The sequence below is a fragment of the Acinonyx jubatus genome, chromosome B4 (assembly GCF_027475565.1).
Source record: "Acinonyx jubatus isolate Ajub_Pintada_27869175 chromosome B4, VMU_Ajub_asm_v1.0, whole genome shotgun sequence".
NCBI classification, from domain to species: domain Eukaryota; kingdom Metazoa; phylum Chordata; class Mammalia; order Carnivora; family Felidae; genus Acinonyx; species Acinonyx jubatus.
In genome coordinates this window covers 130,319,140-130,341,079 of record NC_069387.1, presented here as the reverse complement: position 1 = coordinate 130,341,079, position 21,940 = coordinate 130,319,140, and the positions used below count along the sequence as shown (strand labels likewise).

General features: G+C 57.3%; 1 protein-coding gene across 2 annotated transcripts in view; it reads right to left on the bottom strand.

Moving 5' to 3' along the window:
* Positions 1-21,940, bottom strand: part of TAB1 (TGF-beta activated kinase 1 (MAP3K7) binding protein 1) — a 32,701-nt gene continuing 10,761 nt past the window's right edge. The window contains exons 2-11 of one of the 2 annotated variants that reach the window (XM_027070692.2): positions 17,900-18,036; positions 17,398-17,551; positions 11,342-11,428; positions 10,656-10,794; positions 9,738-9,851; positions 9,033-9,144; positions 6,738-6,882; positions 4,942-5,164; positions 3,730-3,892; positions 1-1,834 (exon numbers count right to left, since the gene is read on the bottom strand). In XM_027070692.2, the coding sequence (XP_026926493.1) occupies positions 1,627-1,834; positions 3,730-3,892; positions 4,942-5,164; positions 6,738-6,882; positions 9,033-9,144; positions 9,738-9,851; positions 10,656-10,794; positions 11,342-11,428; positions 17,398-17,551; positions 17,900-18,036 (1,482 nt within the window). In that variant the 3' untranslated portion in view covers positions 1-1,626. The remainder of the gene's footprint in view (positions 1,835-3,729; positions 3,893-4,941; positions 5,165-6,737; positions 6,883-9,032; positions 9,145-9,737; positions 9,852-10,655; positions 10,795-11,341; positions 11,429-17,397; positions 17,552-17,899; positions 18,037-21,940) is intronic. The other variant, XM_027070693.2, reaches the window with a different exon arrangement.

Genomic DNA, 21,940 nt, shown 5'->3' with positions numbered 1-21,940 from the left:
TTGTGCAAGACCACCAGTTATCCTTCCTTTATTGCAGTAAAAAAGTGATTCTATTTCTAGAACCAAACAGCATCACAGAGACATTCCTAGGAGCCTGACAAGAAAAGAACGCTCTTTGTTCGCAAGCCCTTGTGTCACCTGCGCAACAGACACAGCTCCGTGGTCAGGGTCCCCGCCAAGAGGCGCCGGTCCTCCTCGGGCACGGCCCCCTCGGAAACTGCCCCCTGCCCCCCAGCGCAGCACCCTGGGCCCCGCTCGGCTGCGGGGAGCACCACAGAGCGAGCAGGGCCTCGGCACTGGCCTCCGATCATCCGGAGTCTGGGCACCCTGGAGGCCGCACGCGGCGGTGGCCCCTGGTGAGCTGGGTCTGGGGTGTCGTGGGCCAGGGTCCTGGGAGCCGGGGCGGGGCAGAGGGGCCCGGGGAGACCTCAGACCCCGGAGAGTGCGTCTGAGTGCGGCTCCATCACCCACTGTGGGAGTCGGGCGGGCTGTGGGCCTCCTGCCTCCTCCTCCCCAAGCGGGGGGCGGCACTCCCGGCCCACAGCCCTGGCGGCGGCCTCTGCCCACCGACAGCAGAGAGCACATGTGATACGGTCTCAGGGCCTGGGCCGGTCTGCTCCTGTCCCCAAGTGTATGTCAAAGCGGTGCATGTCTCTGAAGCCCTCGGTCACCCGTGACAGCTGGTATCCAAAACCTCTTTCCCTTCTGGAAGTGTTCCCCACTGTTCTTTCAAACGAGCCCCCAGGCCTGACTCGTGACCTGTTTTTTCCTTACAGCTGATAGAACTTGTCGTTGGCGGTAAAGCTGGCTAATTTTAGCAGCTCCCCGGTCCGGGGCCTTCCTCGGCCCGGGAAGGGAGACAGCAGAGCCAGCTCACCCCGACCCAGGGCCTCCCCATTCCTGGAGGGGCCTGACGAGAGCGGCCACCGTCCCCGCTCGGTCTGCGCGCATCCTGCCCCCTCTGGGGGGCTCCTGTTGGATCAGTTCCCTCTCGTTCCTTTCCGCTGGACCTGCCCCTGTGCAGGCCACCCCAGGCTCCCGGCGCTTCCCCTGGTCTCCCCGAACATTTGCCACTGAAAACCACCCAGGCAGGCCCGGGGACGGGGGCAGGCTTGGAAGGTGCAGATGCCAACCAGGGTTCCACGCCGGAGGCTGAAGAAGAAAGGGGGGTGGGGGGGGGGACACCGCCCACTGGTGAGGGGGCAGTCGCAGTGGCCACGGGCTCTTCCAGGGGAAGGTGGTGGCCTTGAGAAAGCCGTGGCTGCCGGGCTCGTGGCATGCAGGGTCGCAGGAGAACTCCCCACGCTCCGTCCCAAGTGGCGGGCTTGCGGGCCAGCGCGGTTCCTGCACTGAGCCAGTGTTGTGAGACCACAGTGGTCCTGAGTCTGCCCAAGGAAGTGGCCTCCGGCCCTCTGTGCGGTGACAAGTCTGCACTGGTGCTCTCTCAGAGAATGTTCTCTGCAGCACCAAGCACTGTGTGGGCTGAGAGTATGGTGTAGGCTCAGGACCGGGCACACCGGCCCCCACGGGCACAGGCAAGTGGTAGGAAAAGGACCATCCCGCCCCAGAGCTGGGCCCCCTTGTCCCCATGCAAGGTCCTGCGTGGGCCACATTCCGCGGTCGGGGCTATGGCGCCGTCATCACACTCTGCTCGCCATGGTCCACGCTCCAGAGACGGTAAAACTCGGCAAAGTCCACATAGGGCTCGACCCGGCCATCCTCCCCGGGCGGGAGCGAGTGGGCAGGCCGGGAGCGGAAGAGGCCCCCGTCTGAGCTGGAGCTGCTGCTCTGGGTGTGCGTGTTGGTGGACTGCAGGGTCAGGGTCGGGCTCTGGCTGTGGGGACAGGGGAGACTCAGTCAGGGACCCTGGCTTCTACCCTACGACAGAGAGGCCCCTGCCTCAGCCGGCCCCTCAGGCCACAAGAGCCAGACCAGCCAGAGGTTCTTAGGAGCTACTGACAAAAAAAAAAAAAAAAAAAAAAAAAAAAAAATCAAATGTCTTTTCCAAGTTCTAGCTATAGGCGGCTACTTAAGTTAACTAGAATTTGGGGCACCTGGGTGGCTCAGTCGGTTGCGGGTCTGACTTCGGCCCAGGCCTGATCTCACGGTTCGTGAATTCAAGCCCCAAGTCAGGCTCTGTGCTGACATCTCGGAGCCTAGAACCTGCTTCAGATTCTGTGTCTCCTTCTCTCTCTGCCCCTCCCCCACTCACACTGTGTCTCTGTGTCTCCGTGTCTCTCTCTCTCTCTCTCTCTCTCAAAAATAAACATTAAAAAAAAAAAAGTCAAGTTAATTAGAATTTAATAGAATGGATCACCCGGTTCAAGGGCTTGATGGCCATGCACCCTAGTGGCTCCCGTATAGGACACGGGACATTCCCACCCTCAGAGCCACACTGAACTAGAGGGGATCCATTCCAGCTTCTCCAGATCTCACTAATCACAGCCAGGAAGGATTCTTCTCCCAAAAAACTCACTCACTCCTTCTCTCCCTCACACTGGCTGGGTAGGGACGGGCCCCTGTCGTCAGAGTTCCCTGGGCACCCCACCCCCACCCCCCGTCACAGAACGCCTAACAGCCGGGTATCACCTGCCCACCCGCCCTCCTGCACACTCCCAGCACTGCCCAGCCCCCAGCACCAGCTCGCCCACAGTGGGCCCTGACTCGTGCTCAGATGCAGGGCCCCGAGGAGTCAGAGGTGCAGAAGGACGGCTGGCTCTCCCGCCTGCCCTGTGACCACTGCTATCACACTCTGCCTCTGTGGGCACTGCTCACCCTGCAGGGGTGGGGGGGGTGGTGCTCCAATGCACTCGCGATGCCTGCCGCTCAGCAGCCCAGCAGGACCCCTGGGCGCACAGGGGTGGGAGCAGGGGCACGTGGGGGCGGGGAGATGGGAAGGCCCCCTGGGAGGCAGTGGCCACTCCCTCCCAAAGGGCCTTTCCGATTGGCCGCATCCTCCGAGTGGGCTGGCTGTGGCATCCCTGTTATTCTGTGCCGGGCTGGAATGTGGAAACCGGAGCCCTGGGTCCCCTGGCGGGGTGGCGGGGGGGGGGGGGGGGGGGGGGGGGTGGACATTCCACAGAAGTAGAGGTGGGGGAGAGACACCAGACCTGTGAGGCAGGTCTGCAGTGAGGAGGGGCCAGCCCACTCACTCCTGGGCTCCAGGCCTCCCGCTGCCTCCACCGTTCCCCCTGCTTTCAACTAGACAACTCCCTTTAAAGCTAAAATGAGACACTTCAGTCAGAGCACCGGCTCTGGCAAGCAGCAAGCCGGGACAGGCCAGACAATGTCCCCCAAGCACAACGCCACCGGGGAGGCAGACCTGCATCGCGTGCTCCAAGACGGGCAAAGATGAGAAAAGAGAAAAGAACAGAACCTTCCCATAAGTGAAAACTAATCTGTGGGAACCACAGGAAAACACGACCAGCGGGCCGTCCGCATCGGTGGCCCGTCTCCTCCCAGCCCCCCTCATCTGCTCTGCCCCTGAACCTCCACCCCTCCCAGGCCCGGCTTCAGTGAGCTGTGGGAACCCGCAGGGCTGCGTCCTCCGGCCTCTACATCTGGGGGAAGCCCGGGGAAGGGGCCGGGGAATTTGAGAGGTACGGGGCACTAGCACACCCCACCCAACGTGGCTCAGCCGGGACTCGGCCCCACAGCCGTTCGTGTCCAGGTCCGAGGGTCCTCCCGGGAGGTGGGCCCGAGGGCGCCCGGGGTGAGGTGAGGGCTTACTTGGTGAGGGTGGGGGTGGCCTCATCCAGGGTGGAGGCGCTGTGGGCCCCATTGACCAGCTGGCCCTGGGAGGGCATGACGAGGGAGAGGGTCACGCTGGTCTTGCTGGTGCTCTGGGCGCTGGAGTACGGCACGGACACGGGATACACGCGGCCTCCTGTAGCTCAGGGAGAGAGAGAGAGAGAGAGCAGTGGGCTGCAGGCAGCAGCTGGGGGGCGGGGGGGTGGTCCCTGGGGTGGTGGGAACAGGGCTACTGCAGGGCCTAACAGAGACAGCGTCTGAGGTGCCGAGGAGGGAGGCATGGTCCTCTGCCCCTTGGGACAGCGAAGGGACGTCTGTCTCACGGCAGACTCTGCTAGGCGGGCAGGGAGATCCTCTCGGCAACAAAGCACGGCCGCTGCTCAAAGCGGGAAGAGTGAGTGCCGAGCAGGCTCAAGGAAAGGGTTACTGCCTGGCTTCCCACGACGCTTTCAGCCAAGGGGTAGGCTGAGGTCGGCCCAATGAAAATATGGTTGCAATAACAACAAGCTAGAGAAAACTCCAGTAACCCCAGTGTCCGTGGGAGAACAAATGCATCTGTGCTGCCTGCGCGCTAAGGCTGGCTCGTTTGAAAAAAGAAAAGGAAGCGCAGCCCCTAGGAACCGATGGTCGTGACACTGAGCAGCACTGGGAGAGACACAAACAAGAACCATCACCTCTCTTCCCGAGCAAGCCGACTGCAGAATTACAAAGGCAGAAAAGGAAGCGTCTCGCCCCACCCCCGACACTGTCCAGGGTCAGAGCCAGGTTTCGGGGTACCCTCTGACCACAGGCCTGACCTCGCCTCTGTCTCTTCCTTCTAGAACCTCAGTTCTTCAGTAGAAGGGATGCCATCTGTCTCTAGGGTTTTAGGGACTAAAGGAACCACATGGGTAGAGTGCCAGGCACACACCAGTGGCAGCCGTCACCCCTGTTATGTGGCTTCGAGGCTTGGCAAAGTGCTTGTCCACACACTCAGGTCTTTAGGAGGTAGGCGGGCAGGTGCTATAATCCACATTCACAGGCAAAAGGGAAAAAAAAAAAAGCTGAACTCAGCTCGGAGAGGCTTAAAGTCAGAGAGCCCGGATTGTAGCCAGGCCAGGCCCCTGGCTCCGTGTCCACTGCCGGCAGCAAAGCCCCCCACAGCCCCGGCCGGCTTCCTCCCACAGACTCCTGTCCATGCTGTGCGCATACCTGGGGCCGGGGACGCTGCGGGCTGGCTCATCTCGCCTAGTGGGTAGCCGAAGTTCCTCACCAGCAAGGTCATGTCCTCGTGCCTGGGGCAGAACTTGGCACGCTCCCCGCCACTGGCAAAGGTGTCACCGTGGATGCGCTTCACCCGGTCCACCACGGCCTGGGCCACCGCATCCAGGGAAGTCTGCTTGGCGAACTCAGTGTCGATCATGGCGGCGATCTCCTGGAGGAGGGGGGTAAACCTGGTGAGGAGTGGGGTGGGGCCCCTGGACTGTGGGCCACAACTCCAGAGCCTAATCAGGATGCTTATGGGGCATCAGCCAAACAGGTGAAGGAAGTCACCACCAGTCAAGCCTGTAAGCCGAGCTTTTCAAGGTATTCAGGATAATTCTTCTGGAGCTTTCTCGTTAGTAAAGGTGTGACCTTGTGATTTCTCCGAGTATTGGCCTCCACACCAAAACAATGGGGGCTAATGTCCACCTCGCTACGTTATTAAGGGAATTAAAAAACACAATGGATGGGAGGACATTCTGGAGACCACTAAAAAGTGCCGAATGAATTGTCGTTATTACTAAGCTTCCTTTCCTGGAACTTACTGTAGGCTACGATACGCCGTTTATACTAGAAAGTGGGAATACAGAGTGAAGGTAGGCCCTGTCCTCAGAGAAATCCACTATCCAGTTTTTTCTAGAACCCAGCAAAAGCCACTAGCTAATTCTATGGCAAAAACCAAAACGAAAAAATCACACTGACAATAAGATCACAAACACAAACTCCTCTATGGGATGGCTGGCCAGAGTCTCTTAGAAGTAAAGTAGGGGGGCTGGGGCAGGTCACAGGAAGTGACTGAGCCCCATCCGGGGTGGGCTCGGCTCTGTCGCTGTCACTTCAGGCAAGACCCTGAACTCTGTGAGCCCCAAGTTCCTTACCTCAATGTGTCAGTGAGCCCCTGCCTCCTGTGTTACAAGGCTACTGGCAGGGACGATAAGATAAAACAGGTGAAAAATCTTGAACACGGGTTATCAGGAGACAGGCATAAGTTTTCCGCGTGATTTTTAATTAGAAACGACAAAGTAGAAAAGGTTACTTTCCTACAGGAATTACAAATGGAAGGAGAAACACAGCCTGAATTTACTATCCAAGGTCAGGTAAAGGCAGCCTCCCTGCAAAACCATCCTGAAGTGACTGTCTCAAAGCCATGCTTTAGTGACAACTATCTGACACGTGTGTTCCAAGTGCAGCGAAAATAAGCAGCTCCCACTGGCTGGGGAACCTATCACACCTGGCCCTCAATACAATCCCCAAAAGCTAGGTGTTATCACCCCATCTCGGAGATGAGAAGCAGACTATAATCTGGGGGCACAGCTCAGAGGGGAGGGAAGGGGAGGGATGGGAGGGATGGGAGGGGGCCGAGGGAGGCTGAGGCACAGGCCACACCCCTCTGGGCTCTCGTTCTCCGTCCAGGGCCCTTCCTAGACAGACTTCAGAACAATTTGCCCATGGACATTCACTTCCTTCTCTCCCTCTTCCCTTCCGGCTGTGCTCAGCGCCGTGGGGACTGACCCTGCTTCAAGCCCAGAACAAGCACAGCTTTGGGTGGGATGGGTGTTCTTGGAGCTCTGAGCCTTTTCTCCCCCCGGCTTTGAATGCAGAGAAGCTGTCCAGGGCTGGCATTCGAGAGCTAGAGCTCTGGGTCCCGAAGCACTTTGGAGCCAAGCAGAAGGGCTGGCTGGGTCCCTGGGGGAGCTTGCCACCCTGTGGGCTGGCTGGCAGGGCTCTGCCCGGGCCCGACTCACCTGGTTGGCCTGCCCAGGCCCGTGGGCTGCCTCCAGGGCCTTGTACAGCCCCTCCGACATCAGCACCAGGAAGCCGGTCACCCCCTCCAGGGGCTGTGCACCGTGGATCTCGGGTTCTGCAATGATAGGCTTGGACTTGGCAGCACTGTAGGAAGAGAGTTGGGGGAGAGCCGTGCTCAGAAGGGCCCCCAGAGGACATTTTTCTGCTAAGGGCCAGAATCTACCCAGAATGTAAACTAAAACGCACATCTGACAAGAGGAAAAGAAACAGGAAAGAGAAAACCAGGAAAACAGACCTGTCTTCTGAGGGCCAGGAAAGCGAGTGGGGCAGCTGGGTCAGGACAGCGAAGGTCGGGCACCCACTCCCGACCCTGGTCGACATCTCCTGTCCACAGAGCCTGTGCAGTGGCAGTGACGACGGCGAGAGGGGGTGGATCGCTTTCAGAAGCCCACTCCTCCTGGGCTCTTCCAGAACAAGTATCCAAGCCGACTCAGATGCCACGTACGCGTCCCCCCCGCACTGGGACCCTTAACGGAGGCGCTGGCAGAGTCAGCGAATGTCACAGAACTCTAACACGTGCGCGTGCGCACGGAGCCAAGCAGAAGGGTTCCCGGCAACAGCACTCAGAGGAGCAAAGTCTGGAAACGTCCTGGGAGCCCATGAGCAGGGGCCGGTGAGGTGAGCGCTGATGCAGCCACACTCTGGGACTCCGCAGCCCACACCCCGCCCTCAGGGACAGAGGAGCGGCACCCGTCAGGGAATAAGTGAGGTGCGGCGCTCTGGAAAGCAGATGCCAGCACTTGTGGGTGCTTTGAAAAGGATGCTTTCGGGGCGCCTGGGTGGCTCAGTCAGTAGAGCGTCCAACTTCGGCTCAGGTCATGATCTCGCCGTCTGTGAGTTCGAGCCCCGCGTCGGGCTCTGTGCTGACCGCTCAGAGCCTGGAGCCTGCTTCGAATTCTGTGTCTCCCTCTCTCTCTGCTCCTGCCCTGCTCATGCTCTGTCTCTCTCTCTCTCTCAAAAATAAACATTAAAAAGGATGCTTGCCCCGTCCATGCACACGCGCACGCACACACACACATACGCACATGTGCAGGTGGACACGATACACAAGAAACCAGCAGCTTCTGGGGAAGGAGTCCAGCCTTGCGGCGGGAGGAAAACTTATTTTCGTTGTATACCCTTGGCGCTATTTGAATTGTTCTAAACTACATGTGTACCTTCCAATTAAGCAAACAGAACTCCTAAGCAAACAGAACCCCACAAATCAGAGACAAAAGTTTCCAAACTCAATTACCTACATTTGGTGAGAGTAAGGAGTTTTAATTCCTGCTTTCTGGGCCACGACGAGCCTGGCTCTGACGCCAGGGTGTTTGGTATGATTCCCCCATGGCTCCCCCATCAAATACTGCGATGGCAACATACACACACACACACACACACACACACACACACAAGCCTATTTTCCCAGTCAATGTTAAGGATGTTGCTCTGGATTCAGGAGGCCTGGGTTCGAGTCCTGCCTCGGCCCCCTGCTAGCCCTGTGACCAGGCAGACTACCATTTCCTCACAAGAACACAGCTTTGGGACAACAAGCTCACAAGACCTGAGTAAGGACTGAGTAAGAACGCACGTAAAGAGCTGGGCACAGGCTTGGTACAATGAAGGCCCACGATCATCATCGCGGCCCATCTGCTGCTACGAGCACTGGGTGGCACCCACAAGGGCAGTGTCCTCCGAGGGCTGTGTGCAATTTGTCTCACACCTCTGCCCCGGCCCCAGCCACGGACAGCACTGACCAGCAGGTCTTTGGTCCGTCCCTATCCACACCAGGCAGCTCGTGCCAACGCCATCCTCTTATGTCAGGCCCTGTGGCACTGGTCGCCACGCTTGGCTTTGACCCAGCTCCCCACCATGACCCAGTGTGATAACCCTGCTTGTAACCAGAGTCCAGACACCAAGATAAGGGCCTGAGCTTAGGATTCCCACCGTAAGTTCCTGCTTTGCTGCTCTTGGCAGCACCTTTTAAAATGACCACTTAGAATTATGGCTTCCAAAAGCAGTGACCTCCACCCCAACCACCTTGAAAGTAATAGGTGCTTGCTACCCTACGCTAGAACCCCAACTCCTGGTTCGTTGGGTTTAGGGCCACACGCCAACATCTCTGGGAGGAAGAAAGGTCTTCTTGGGCTCTGAATTACCTCAAACTACCTTTTGTCCCTAGAGCCTCAAGTCTGCTTTTGCCCAGGCCCTCTGGCCTTACAAACAAACAGGGGGCAGCTGGATGGGCCACCTACCTCAGTAGGTCGATGTCAGTGTAGCCGTACTTGACCTTGTAATCCCCAATGCGCCTGGTGCTCTCCTGCCCACAGATGACCCCCACTTGCTTGATCTTTCCTGCATCCAAACCTGCCAGAGGGAGGACAACAGGATCCCAGATCCTGTCCGTCATGAGAAACTGAAACAAGGGGATCCAGACACAGCCACAAAAACAAGGCAACGAAGACCCAGCGAACAGAGAATGAAGTCACACCAGGACGCCCTGGAGAGCGGCTACCCCGACGCGCCCCAGGGTCCCCAGAGCCCAGCCCCATCAGAACGCCCCCTCACTCAGCGGCCTGGGCTGCAGAGCTCCCTGGGAAGTTGGGGGGAGGGGCAGCTAGGCTGAGGTGGCTGCAATCCTGGGACTTCTTTGGCCCTTTAGTCTCCGCCGATCACAGTACCTACCGCACGCTCACTACTCTTGCGAACACTTTACACATACGGACTCTCGACCCTCACAACGCCCCAAGACAGGTGTTACTATGATTCTCATTACACAGATGGGGAAACTGAGGCACAGAAAACTTGGGAAATTCTGCGTATCAGCAGCTAGTAAGGGGCAGAGCTGGGATCCACCCCCAAGGTCACGGCCCAAGCAAGCCCTTCACGCCTCTCTCTACGTGGACACCGGAAGAGGACGCAGGGGGAGCCACGGAGGGGTCGGCCCTACCCTCGCTCACCCAGCTGAGAGAGGCGGAAGAGCTCGTCCTCATTCTCCGTGGTGTGGTCCACGTTCAGCTGGGTCACCTGCAGCCCGTCCACCGTGGATTTGCATAAAAGGGCACGGTTCGTACCTGCAGCAGAATTTGAGCGGCTGAGCAAAGTCTAGGTGCAGCGAGGGGCAGGACACGTTGAGCAGAGAGAGAAAAGTCAGGCATCTCACACAAGGAAATCCTTGAAACGAGCAAAGAAAATAGGCTTAGACCACTGGGGTGAGTCACCAGTCAGGGCGTGCTGATGATATTAAGGAATTAGGTTAAACTTTTCCAGTGTCATCCTAGCATGATGAGGATTTTAGTAAGAGACCTTTTCTCTAGGGAGACATACTGAAATATCTACAAAGAGAAAACGACACGATGTCTGGGGTTTGTGGGGACAAAGGGCTGCAGAGGAAATGAGACTGGCCCCAAGGAGGTGATCGCTGTGGCCGAGGTATGGGCACACGGGGGTTCACTACGTGCTTATCTTTTTACATTTTTTAATTCTGTCCACAATGAAATCCAAATGTCCCTGTGGCCCCTCACCCAGCCCGTCTCGCCGCCCTCTGTGGGATGCCGAGTGGGTGTTCTAGAGCCAGGCAACCTCTTCCTGAAGAGGAAGCCACTGAGGCGACCCAGAGAGGGGGCGCAACTCGCCCAGAGTCAGTTGGGGCAGGGCGGGGACTAAAGCCAGACGCCTGCCTCCTAGCTGGTACCTCCAGCTCCCCGGGCTGGGACTGGGACGCTCCTGCGGAGAAACAGGGAGACACATCCAACAGTCTCAGGAGACGCGGGCTGGAGGGCTGACGTGTCTGGGAAGCGGACAGTCCAAAGAACACACAGACCTTGAGGCTACCTCTTGCCCAGCACTCCCCGCCCGGGGACGGGTAGGCGGCTCACCGACATTGGCGACATAGAGCCTGTTGTTGAGAAGGACCGCCACAACAGCCATGGCTCCTCCCGAAATCTCCCTCTCCAGTGCCTTGAGTCTTTCGAGGATCTTCTGGTACTGAGGAAGCAGCTGGTGCTGAGGGACACCCTACAGGCCGTCATCAGGGGGTCAGAGCAGGCCGGGTCCTTGGAGACCATCTCACCAGCCACCCCCTCCCTTCGAAGGCAAGGATCTGAGGTCCGGGCCAGGATGAGGCCGCACTGTAGCCCCAGGCAGGCTTCTTGCAGGAAAGCCAGACATGACCCGACTTGTGCCGTCAGTTCTGAAAGTGCCGGTGGCTGATGTGAGCGGGTGGATGACGAGGCTACGCACAGGGTGAGGTCGGGGACTGAACCGGAAGGGCCTTTCCTCATATTCTTCACTGCCCGCCCCATGCTGGGCCGGAGTGAAGCTGCCGGCATGGGCCAGGGAGGCCTCTTGCAAGGGCCCCTGCGAACGCATCGTCCCCCAGTCCCTCAGGCAGGAACGAGTCTGTCACCCAGTCCCGAATCCTGCTGCTCTGGCCCAGTCGTGTCAGTGGCCTGACAGTGACATGGAAGGTAAGTCCTGGCTCCTAGCAAAGCCAGGCCTTGGTGTGCTCCCCGCACCCCCCCCCCCCCCCCCCCCCCCGCCGGGGAGCAGGCCGGGGGATTACCTCTGGCAGCTGGGACTGGAGGCTGGCCTTCTCAGCCAATGCGTCATCGATGGACTCCAGGAAGCTCCTCTCCACCACATCAAAGGCCTGGAGGCAGAGGACAGGGAGGGGTGTCAGGGCACAGGCCAGTTCAAAATACCACCGTCACCAGATACTGAAATGCGTCCTATTAATAGTGACAAACTCTGTATTAACTGCAGGTGGTCACGTGATGCGGGCTTCACAGGGGGCTCTGCAAGGCTACGTCTCCTAGAGAGCAACCTCTGGCAGAGACATCAGCTCCACGGGGCTGGTCGCTGCTAAGGTGGCACCGTGGAGACCAGAGAGGCAGGAGGCGGCGCAGGAGTTACCAGCAAGGCTGGGAATCCGGTCACCGGGGGTGAAGCCCACGTTCGCCACCCGCCCGCTGGGTAGTCTCCACCTCCTCATCCACGTGGGAGGCAAGCGCTACTCTGAAGGTGACGGAGACAATCCACCCTGTGCCCCCAAACCCCGGCTCAGAGTAAGTCTAGATCAGTGCCACCTAGTATCGCTACTACGTCCTGCCAGTCCCTGGACGCCGGTCACATGGCTGCCTTTGAGGGGGGGAGGGTGCAGCCAGAGTCACTGGCGCGGAGCCCTGAGGCCACGGAGGCCTCTGGCCCAGGTGCTGATGCTGGAAAACGGCCGAGAACAGTTTTCGAGGAACAGGAATCCATCCTTCTCATCTTAAAGTAAGTGCCTCTGGATGAGCTTCCAACAAGAGGTGCCAGGAACAAGAGCTCCAGAACGGCCCACAGAAACCAGAACCGGCCAATGAGCACCCGCGAGGAGCAGGGCCCAGCGGTGCCGGCAGCCACCGGAGACTGAGCACCCGAGCCTCACCTGGAGGAACGGGATCGCCCTCGGTTACCCTGTTTCCGCCCGAGCTCAGCTCCCGCCCACTGCACCCGTGGGTCTGAGGCTGCATCCCTAACGCCCCTCCCCCAGGAGCATCTCCTCCACAGCCCACCCTGCAGGTCAAGGGGAAGGACCGCAGCTGGCTGGCTGCCCGGTCCTGCGCTCTGGGAAGGTGGGGAGCCCCTGTTCTCATAAAACAACTTTGTCTTTCTGAGTTGCTGCCTCGGCGTCTGACAGTGTGATAACCCTGCTCGTAACCAGAGTCTGGACACCAAGATAAGGGTCTGAGCTTAGGATTCCCGCCGTAAGTTCCCGCGTCGCTGCTCCTGGCAGCACCTTTTAAAATAACCATTAGAATTAAGGCTACAAAAAGTAGTGAGCTCCACCACGACCAACCTGGAAGTAATAGGTGCTTGCTACCCTGCTCTTTATCTCCCGCTGGCTCTGGACTCAGGAGGGAGGACTGTCCTCCTCCCTAGGCCAGGGGCGCCCCCTTGCTTCGGGATCTGTAAGTAATAATAAATCTGTGACACCACCTCCTTTCTGGGGCGGTACTGAGACTGTGCCTTCAATCAAAACAGCCCCCACGGGTCTCACATCCCCAGAGGGGACATGTGCTTGGATGCTGAGGGAGCTACCTGCTGACCCCGTGTCATCAGGTTATAATCTACGCAATCTTAATTCAATATCCCAGCTCTGGCTTCTCAATACCATTGGTGACAAGGAGAGGATCTCCTTTTTTTTTTTTTTTTTTTTTAATTTAATTTGAGAGAGAGAGAATGAATCTTAAGCAGGCTCCATGCTCAGCACAGAGCCCAACGCTGGGCTCCATCCCACAACCCTGGGATCGTGGCCTGAGCTGAAATCAAGAGCCGGCCGCTCACCCAACTGAGCCTCCCAGGTGCCCTGCAGTCTGTACCCTGTACGATGCCTCGGGGCTGTGAATGGCTCACAAACTTCCTCTCCACGGACAGGGCTCTCTGGGAAGGAAGCACTGCTTGCTGGCAGTCCGTAGCGTTGCTTGGCACTGCCTCTGGGTGTTGCCACAAATCCCCACCCTAAGTTGTTACGCTGTAAAAGCTCGGACTCCCCTGCAGCGGCCGACCGGCAGGCCCCAATCTGAGGTGGCTGTGTTTCCCATTAGTCTCTAAAGGAGACCCCACTGGGTGTCTGGTCTGGAGGTGACTGGTTACGATCGCACGCGAAAGCTGAGCCACAGTGAGCTAACTAGGACGGAAGGACTCTGCCTCCTTCCCAGCAGGGGCGCAGGCCGTATGGCCCTGGAAGCCAAAGAGAGTTCTCCTAGGTTAGTGCTGGAAAGGGAGGCTGGCGGCTGGGGCCACTGTGCTGGTGGTTGGGGCTGGGTGTTAAGCTTGGGCAGCCGGCCCCAACCGGTGACAGAGGCAACTCCACCAGGGGCATCCCGGCACCCCGGGCCAGCGCCTCCGGTGTTGCTGCCTTCCCTGCCGCTGTCGCAGATCATCCCCTAACCCCACGGGATACTGGCAGTCCCACCCCTGGTGTGGTAGAGCAAAACGCACCCTCGCTAAAAGCAGGGCCCCCGAGCACACGGTACCAGCTCCTCCCAAGTCCCCAAAGGAGGTTGAAAATCGACTAGACTCTTGTAAGAACCCCGCTCACGTGGCTTGGGCCTTACTGGGCACAGTGGCATATTGCACCCAACTGCTCTTGCTACATTCCCGGGGCCGGGGGCCTCTCCCAAAGGCACTGGTGAGCGCTGCGCTGGTTGAGGTGGACCTAACTCCCGGGAGATGTACTGGGGCACCCTAGGGCAGGACGCAGCAGCCCCCATCCCAGGCGTTCCCTGCTACCGTCCGTCGAACTGAGATGTCCAACAACGACCAGTGTGAACCAGAAATGGAGACGGGGGACTATACCACGCTAGCAGTGCAAGGTTTTCTAGAAAAATGTGCCCAAAGTGGGGAGGAGAAGGGTGCTGATTGGCTCTTCTGGGACTTTGGAACAGCTCCCACCTGCTGTTTGCGGCGGCTGAGATGCGCCAGTTGGCTGGGTGGCCCAAGACTCTACAATTCATACTTCGTTAAAAACACAAAAACAAGATAAAAAAAACCCAGGGTATTGAGGACCCATTTTATCAGGGACACCCTAGAGGACCCCTGGACTTGTCACCACAGCAAGGGGGCCAAATGTGTCAGGCCACAAGGGCAGGAGACAGACGAAATAAAAAAAGGGGGTGGGCTCTGAGGAAGAGATCCCCGCAAGCTTGCAGAGCCCTTGGAGATAAGGAGAAAGAAGGTCCCGTGTCCTGACTCAGATTTTGGCACTGGGCCCATCCCTCCGTTGACATCAGAGTTCAGGCTCACCGTAAGCGGACAACCCTGGATGAGACACCTCCTCTCAGCCAGAAACCGGGATGGGTCAGCGGGTCCGTCATTTTGCTAAGTGGTACGTTTCCACACTCCCTGACCGTGTCCAACCCAGAGGAGGCACCCCGGGGGCCAGAATCTCAAGAGTTTTACTTAAAGGGTAAGCCCCCCCCCCCCCCCAAAAAAGGCCATGCTGTTACAACTTATAGTAACGTCAGATACAGTACCGCAGGCATTAGGTGGTACCAATGCCGTAGCTAGACACGAAAAAGAATTTTTCTGAAGCCCAAATCTCGTTTGCCGGTAAAGGTGAACAGGCCCCACTCCTCCTACAGCCAGGAACCCAACGGAGGGGCCCTAGGGGATACAGGGACTTCTGGGCCCCTTTTAGGTCCCCACTGAGGGGCGGCCTGCAACGCGGCTCCCTCCCGTACAAGATGACCCACGTGCCTCTCCATATTGGCAGCTCTGGAGATCAGGGACCCTGATGACTTCCTCTCGGGACAGCCAGGACCCAAGTTAGAGGCCTCTGCTCAGGTGCCGCAGACGCCGTCACCTCTTGGCATGGGCCAGCCCCGGCAGCAGGATCTGGGTCCCGTACCCTGACTTCTGAGAGGGGCGGCTACAAGGCCCCTGCCCAGGAACCCAGCAGTCTCCTGGAGCCTGTCCCTCCTCCAGGGGGCAATTACCCGTATACTTCTCTGATTACCCACTGGGACACGTAAAAGAGAAATTTTACCGCTCTTGTCGACGCCTTCTGGGAACCCCTCTAAACATCAGTGAGGGGCACCCTTTAAATTACAAGGCGTATCAGGCAGGCTACGGAAAGCGTTCGACCTCCATTGGATGTGACCCACCTGCAGCACAGAGGTTGGGCTATCGCCCCACATAAGATTCAAGGGCCGCTCACAAGTGTTAAATTTCTGGGCCTCAATTGGTCCTCTGAAGGCTGGGAAACTCCACTTGAGGTTAAACACTAACTGTCAACGCTTCAGCCCCCGCCATGCTGCGGCAAGCCCGCCACGGCCTTCGCACTGCGGATGCATACCTCGCTTGCCACTACCCTCTCCGCAGCCACACACGGAGCCCCCACGCTTCGGTGGGGAGGAGCCCAACAGCAAGCTCTGTAGCTGGCACAGAGGTCAACTCATCAGGCCCTCCAGCTCCCTCCTCCAGGTGGAAGCGCTGGCCGCCACGGACCACGCGTCCCAGGACTGCGGCCTAACCGCGGCTCCCTCTGGCTGCCCACGGGCTTCCGGACCGGAAGGCTGCACTCCACAGCCACCCGCTTCACCCCCAGAACATCGCAGTCTGGCTCCTTAACGGGCTTTGCTAGAAACAGGGGCCCTCGCCGACCGGAGCTGCCATCCTCACGCTTCTAATCAGATCGCGGGTACCGCGCAGCCACAGAGGCCCATTCCCGAAAGCGGACAGGGCACCCCCAGGGAGGGGCTGACTCTGCGGAGGCGGGTCTTTCCGGAGGGCAGGAGGACATGGCTTCCGAGGTCCTCGGCCCCCTGCCCACGGGCCGTGAGGAAGTGGTGACGGAGGCGCCCCCAGCCCCGCCTGGGCCTCTAGCAGGCCGAGCTAGCCGCCGCTAAGAGCTGGCGTGCGAGAGGGGAGTCCGGCTGCTCCGTGCACGGCAGCGCCGCCACCGTCCGCGGCAGGGCGGGGCCAGCTCAGCTCGCTGGGCTCGCGGCAGCACAGTTGGCTGTGTAGAGCACTGCTGCCCGTGGCCGGCCTCTTGTCCGTGTCTCTGCTGACTCCCGGGCAGCTGCTGACAGGCTCGCGGTCCGGTCAGGCCGACGGCAGGGGTAGGATTTTCACATCCCGTCTGGGGTGCTCCGTGTAGAGGGTAACGGGGCAATCAAAGCCTTTCGCACTTCAACACGAATGCTACCTCGAGGTGTTTTCCCTCGCCCGAATCCCAGTCACCATACACTTGGGGCTCTCGACCGGCTCCACCCACCCCTCAGCCCCCCGCCATCAGTCCTCGGCTCCACCGCGCCAGCCTTTCTTAGTTACCGCTTCTTCACTCTTTATTCCTCGGCCTAATGCTCCCCAAAGGTCCTCTGTCTCTTTGGATCACGGGGTAGCTACCGCCACAATGGCCTGGGTGCACTGGGCGCAGGGCTGTCCTGCTCTGGGGGCGCCTCTCACAAAATGCACCGCTTTGAATCGCAGATGACGTCCCCAAACCAAACGCTGGAAACTGCCGTTCTTTGGTCCCGGGAGGGGACGAGCCCCTTAGCTGCCGGCAGGTTGAATTCACTGGGCGGCTCCCTCCCTCCGTCCCCACTACCCACTTCACTATGACTTGTGTGATACTCGCACTGGTTTACTGCCTGCTACACCCACCCCGAACACCTCCGCGGGTAGGAGCCTCCCTGTCTTGCTTTTCTGAGTACACCCCGCTCCCATTCAGGCCTCCCAACACCACGGACTCGGATCCTCAGAGCAAGCATCTCATTTCACTGCCCAACAGGGCATCCGGTGAACTTTCATTTCGGCCACAGGCCTCTGGCATTACTGGATGCCACGGTGGACTTTGAGAATCCTCGCTCCTTAAGTTCCCGGGCAGTAGACGGCTCCTACGTGGACTTCCTCGCTGCCAGGGGCACCTGCCACTTGAAATGCTAAGCCCCGTGGCCACTGCTCTCCTCACACCCGGCCGCCGGGAGGGGCTCCCACTGCTCCTCTGCGGGAAAGAAGGTGCTGGCAGCGTCTTCAGACCAACCCCGGCTGACCCCGCACTTTGCGGTCGCAAGGCTGAGCTCCCGGGGGAGCCGACCGGCCGGGGTCACGGTCGGCCAGCCTGACCCCCGCTACCTGCAGCAGCACACGCCGCACGTCCGCCTCGGTGTGCTCCGCGCTGAGCTGGCCCAGCAGGAGCTCTGCAGACAGCCGCTGGGCCACGAAGCTGGTCACCCGGTTGCCATCATAGCCGTTGAAGACCCCGTACAGGAAGCAGTTGTTCTCACTCCTGACAGAGAAGGGGAGCGGCTTGAGACGGGGGGGGCTCGCAGAAGAGGGACACCGGTTCCCAAGTGGAGGGGAGGAGGGAAAGGACTGGGGGAGACCAGAGATACAGCAGCGGTGGCTTCGGATGCCCACCGGGGTTCCCCCACTCTGACCATCATTCCACCCCGGCATGGCCTTCCAGGACACTCCCTGACACCACTGTAGCAGGCCCTCGGTCGGCCTGAGGTCCAGAAGTGCAAGGGACAGCAGGAGATGCCCCCCCGTGGGTCACAGCTCAGTGGCAAGCCCCATTCGGGACGGGTGCAAACTTGCCTCCGAGGCTCAGGAGGGCACTGCCGACAGCGCTCACCTGAACTTGAGCCAGCTGTCCTCCGGTGGGTGGCTCTCGGTGCCCTTGCCATCAGCAGAGTAGCTGCGGTTGGAGGCTGAACCAACCCCAGAGAGGTGGCAGAGCGGCAGGTCGTCTGTCCAGCTTGGCTGCTGCTCCTGAGGACACCAGGAAACCAGAAAGTGTCACCTCCTACATGAGGACGGACCCCACCTCACCTTCTTTCTCTTCCCCAACAGAAACACAGCAGCCCCAGAGCCCCACAGACGGTTCTGCTTCCTTCCGGAAAACAGTGCTTGGATGAACAAACACCTGCAGAAGGGTTTGCATGTTTTTATGGGTAGTCCACAATGCCGTTCCCCAGGAAACCTGGAAAAAACCAGAGTTCCCAAATTCTAGGCTCAGCAGTGGTTTCTAAGCGCGAGCTGTGTTACGAAACATGAGTGAGCCACACAAAAGAAGCAGCCTCTTGGGAGAAAGCTCTTTGGTGGCTCCCCACCGCGGCTCTGACTCCAACCCCTTGGGCACCAGTTAAAACTGGAGATTTCCAGGCCCAACCCCCAGAATGTCTGATCCTGGTGGGGCCCAGGGTGCCTGCGTCGCAGGCAGCTCCTCCCAGGTGGCCGGTTCGGGAGGCCCGAGGGCGCTTGAGAAACTGCCTTTACAAGCCAGCTTCAGTCATATGCCATGCCCTTGGCATCTCGCCCCTCGGTCCCTGCTCTGCTCCGGCACCCTCTCGCATCTGCTCCGTGCCACATCCCTCTCTCCCAGTACAAGTGCCTGCAGCACCTCACTCTTTTTCCTCTGCAAGAATATACTCCTTATCCTTGTCTAGCAATTCTCTGTGTCCTTCAGAACTCTGGCTCAGGAGTCACCGCCTCCAGGAAGTCTTCCTGCAGGAAGACCCCCTCCCGCTGCCACTGCTCTGGCTCGGCTGACAGCCCTTGTCATGCACTCCTCCTACACCTGGCTCCCCTACTCCTGCCTGCCTTCCTACCCCTTGGATCTCAAAACAGGCAGTCCAGCTTCAGACCTCACATACACGCGTGAGCACTTCTGCACAGCCGTCCAGGCCCAGCCCAAACACAGATTCTGAATTTCCGAAATCTCCTAGGAGTGCACTCCGAAGTCCCAGAAACGGCTCTGACACAAGGCCCAGGTACGAGCCATTCTTCTCGCTGAAAGCCTCCCCATTCCAGGCCCCTATCTGAGAGCTGTGCCTGGTTCCCAAGAGCCTTCCCAGGACCACCCGGCCTGGAAATGATGGGGAGCGTCGAAGGTCAACTGCAAAGAGGGTACCAGTTGGATTGAACGGAACGCTGTACTGAAATATTCAACAGGCACGTACCCTGTGCACAATTTCTTGTAAGGTCGTAGTAAGTCTTCAAAAAAGGATGTGAAAACCACTTCAGCAGGCGCTTGCAATCAGACATGCAAATGGCCTGTGGTTAGCTTTTGTGGCAAATTTTATCTTCTGTTTATTCACATACTGACAGTGAGTGCCTTTATGGCTTTTTAAAACTGCTTTGATGCGGCATTGATTCTAGCGGGTTCGTTCTGTCTTGCACCCTGGAACAGCTTCTGCAGGGTGCAGGAGTTCATTTTTATTTTTAAATTAACATATAGTAAAATGGACTTTTTTTTGGCATGCCGGTCTATGAGTTTTCACACGTGTTTTGGGTGATTGCCGCCACAAGATCTGGGAAGAGCCCCATCGTCCCAAAACGTACCCGTGAGTTGCCCCTTCGTAGCCACCCCTCCCCTAACGCCCAACAAGTAGACTTGTGCTCAGTCACTACGTTCGCTGTCTTTTCAAGAATCTCCTAAGTGAAATTAGGCAGTACGCGGCTTTTTTTCTTTTTATTGTGATGGAACACACATAGCAAAATTCACCATCTTAATCGTTTTTGAATGTACAGTCCGGTGGTACTAAATACATTCGGCGTTGGGCGGCCAGCCCTGCCATCCGTCCCCATAGCTCTTTCCCTCCTTTTGTAAATCTGAAACCCTGTCCCCACTAAACACAAACTCCCCTCACTTCCCCAGCCCCCGATGCCCACCACCACCACACTCCAGGTCTTGTAAGGCATAACCTTTTAAGACCGGTTCCCCTCACTCCGCATGATGCCTTGGAGACCGACCCCCATCCCACCCCCCCCCCCCCAACCAAGTCACTGCGGGCGGCAAGTCTGTCCCTTCATCGCAGAGAGCCTCCTGTCAGGTGGATGCAGAAGCCTGTCCACTCATCCACTGAAGGGCATCTGGGCTATTTCCAGTTTTCGGCAATTATGAAGAGAGCTGGCATAAACGTTCACGGGCAGGTTTTGGTGTGAACATAACATTTCACGTCTCTGGAGTAGGGATGAGACTGCGGCTTAATTTTGTAAGAAGCTGCCAATCTGTTTCCCAAAGCGGTGTACCATCTGCATTCCCACCGGTAGCGGGCGAGAGTTCCAGGTGCTCCACACCCTCGCCCTGCCGTGGTCCTATTAAATGCAGACATTCTGAGAAGTGTGCAGCCGATGCCATCGCGCCTTTGATTTGCATTTCCCTAACGGCTAATGACGGTGTTGAGCATTTTTTCATGTGCTTATTTGCCATCGGCACAACTCTGGAGAAGAGTCTGTTGTAAGTCTTTTTGTGTTTGTTTTTTAGAGAGAGCAAGTGCTAGTGGGGGGAGGGGCAGAGAGAGAGGGAGAGAGAATCTCGAGCAGGCTCCGTGCCCAGCGCAGGGCCTGCCGTGGGGCTCAGTCCACCATGAGATCATGACTTGAGCCAAAATCAAGGGAGATGCTGAACCGAATGAGCCACCCAGGTGCCCATTATGCCAATTTTTTAATTGGGTTATTTGTCGAGTTCTGAGAGCCCTTTGTGCTTTTTGGACCAAGTCCTTTGTTGGACATGTGATTTGCAAGTATGTCTTCCCAGTCTGTAGTTTGTCATTTCATTCACTTCCTGGTACCTTTTGCGAAGCAAGAGTTTTTAGTTTTTATGAAGTCCATTTTATCAGCTTTCTCTCTCATGGCGCACACTTCTGGTGTCTTAAGAATACTGCCCAGCCCCAGAGACCTTCTAGGTTTTTCTTCAGATAGTTTCACGGTTTTACATTTAGACTTGTGATCCATTTGGGGTTAATCTCTGCATAAACCAGGAAGTTTCGGTCTAAGTTGTTTTGGGTTTTGTTTTGTACATACAGATAGCCAATTGTTGTAACACTGTTTCTTGAAAAGACTGCCCTGTCTCCATTAAATTACCTCTGCACTTCTTTCAAAAATTAACTGGCCATACTCGTGTGGGTCTGTCTCTGGACTCTAGTCCGTTCCATGGATCCAGGTGTCTATCCCTCCACCGATTCCATGCTCTGGATTACCATACCTTTATAAATCTAGAGCTTAAATCTGTATATAAGTCTATATTATAAAATCTACAACTTCTTTATAATCTATATTATAAAATCGGGTAGTGGGTTGCCTCTAATTTTATTCTTTTTCAAAACTGTTTCAGTGATCCTAGCTCCTTTGCCTCCCACGTAAATTTTAGAATTGGCCTGTCTATATCTACACGGAAGACTTGCTGGGATTTTGACTGGAATTGTTTATAGGTCAATTTAGGACATCTGACATCCTCACCGTGCTGAATTTTGCGATCCACCAACATGGTATGTCTTTAAATTTACTTACGTCTTCTTTATAGGACATCTACACAATTTCACCACAAGGGCTGAAAAGCCACTTGAAAACAAAAAATGTGACCAAAACCTAGCCATAGAAAAGAAACAGCAAGAGCTGAAATTCTGTTCAGCTCCTGACGACACCAGGCACTCAGCACTTTTAGGTCAAGTGACATACGGGAAGAAAAATTGTCACAGTAACGCAAATTGTTTCTAGCTGCAATCTCGACCTGTCTCATTTGTGAGTGATACAAATGTCTCTCTTAATATAAATGTGAAATTAATTAGGTCTTTGGACTCCACATATGACATTATGCAATTATAGTGTATTCAATTAATACCACCATGTATTCAATAAACATCTACTGGGCATTTATACAAGGCTGACATCA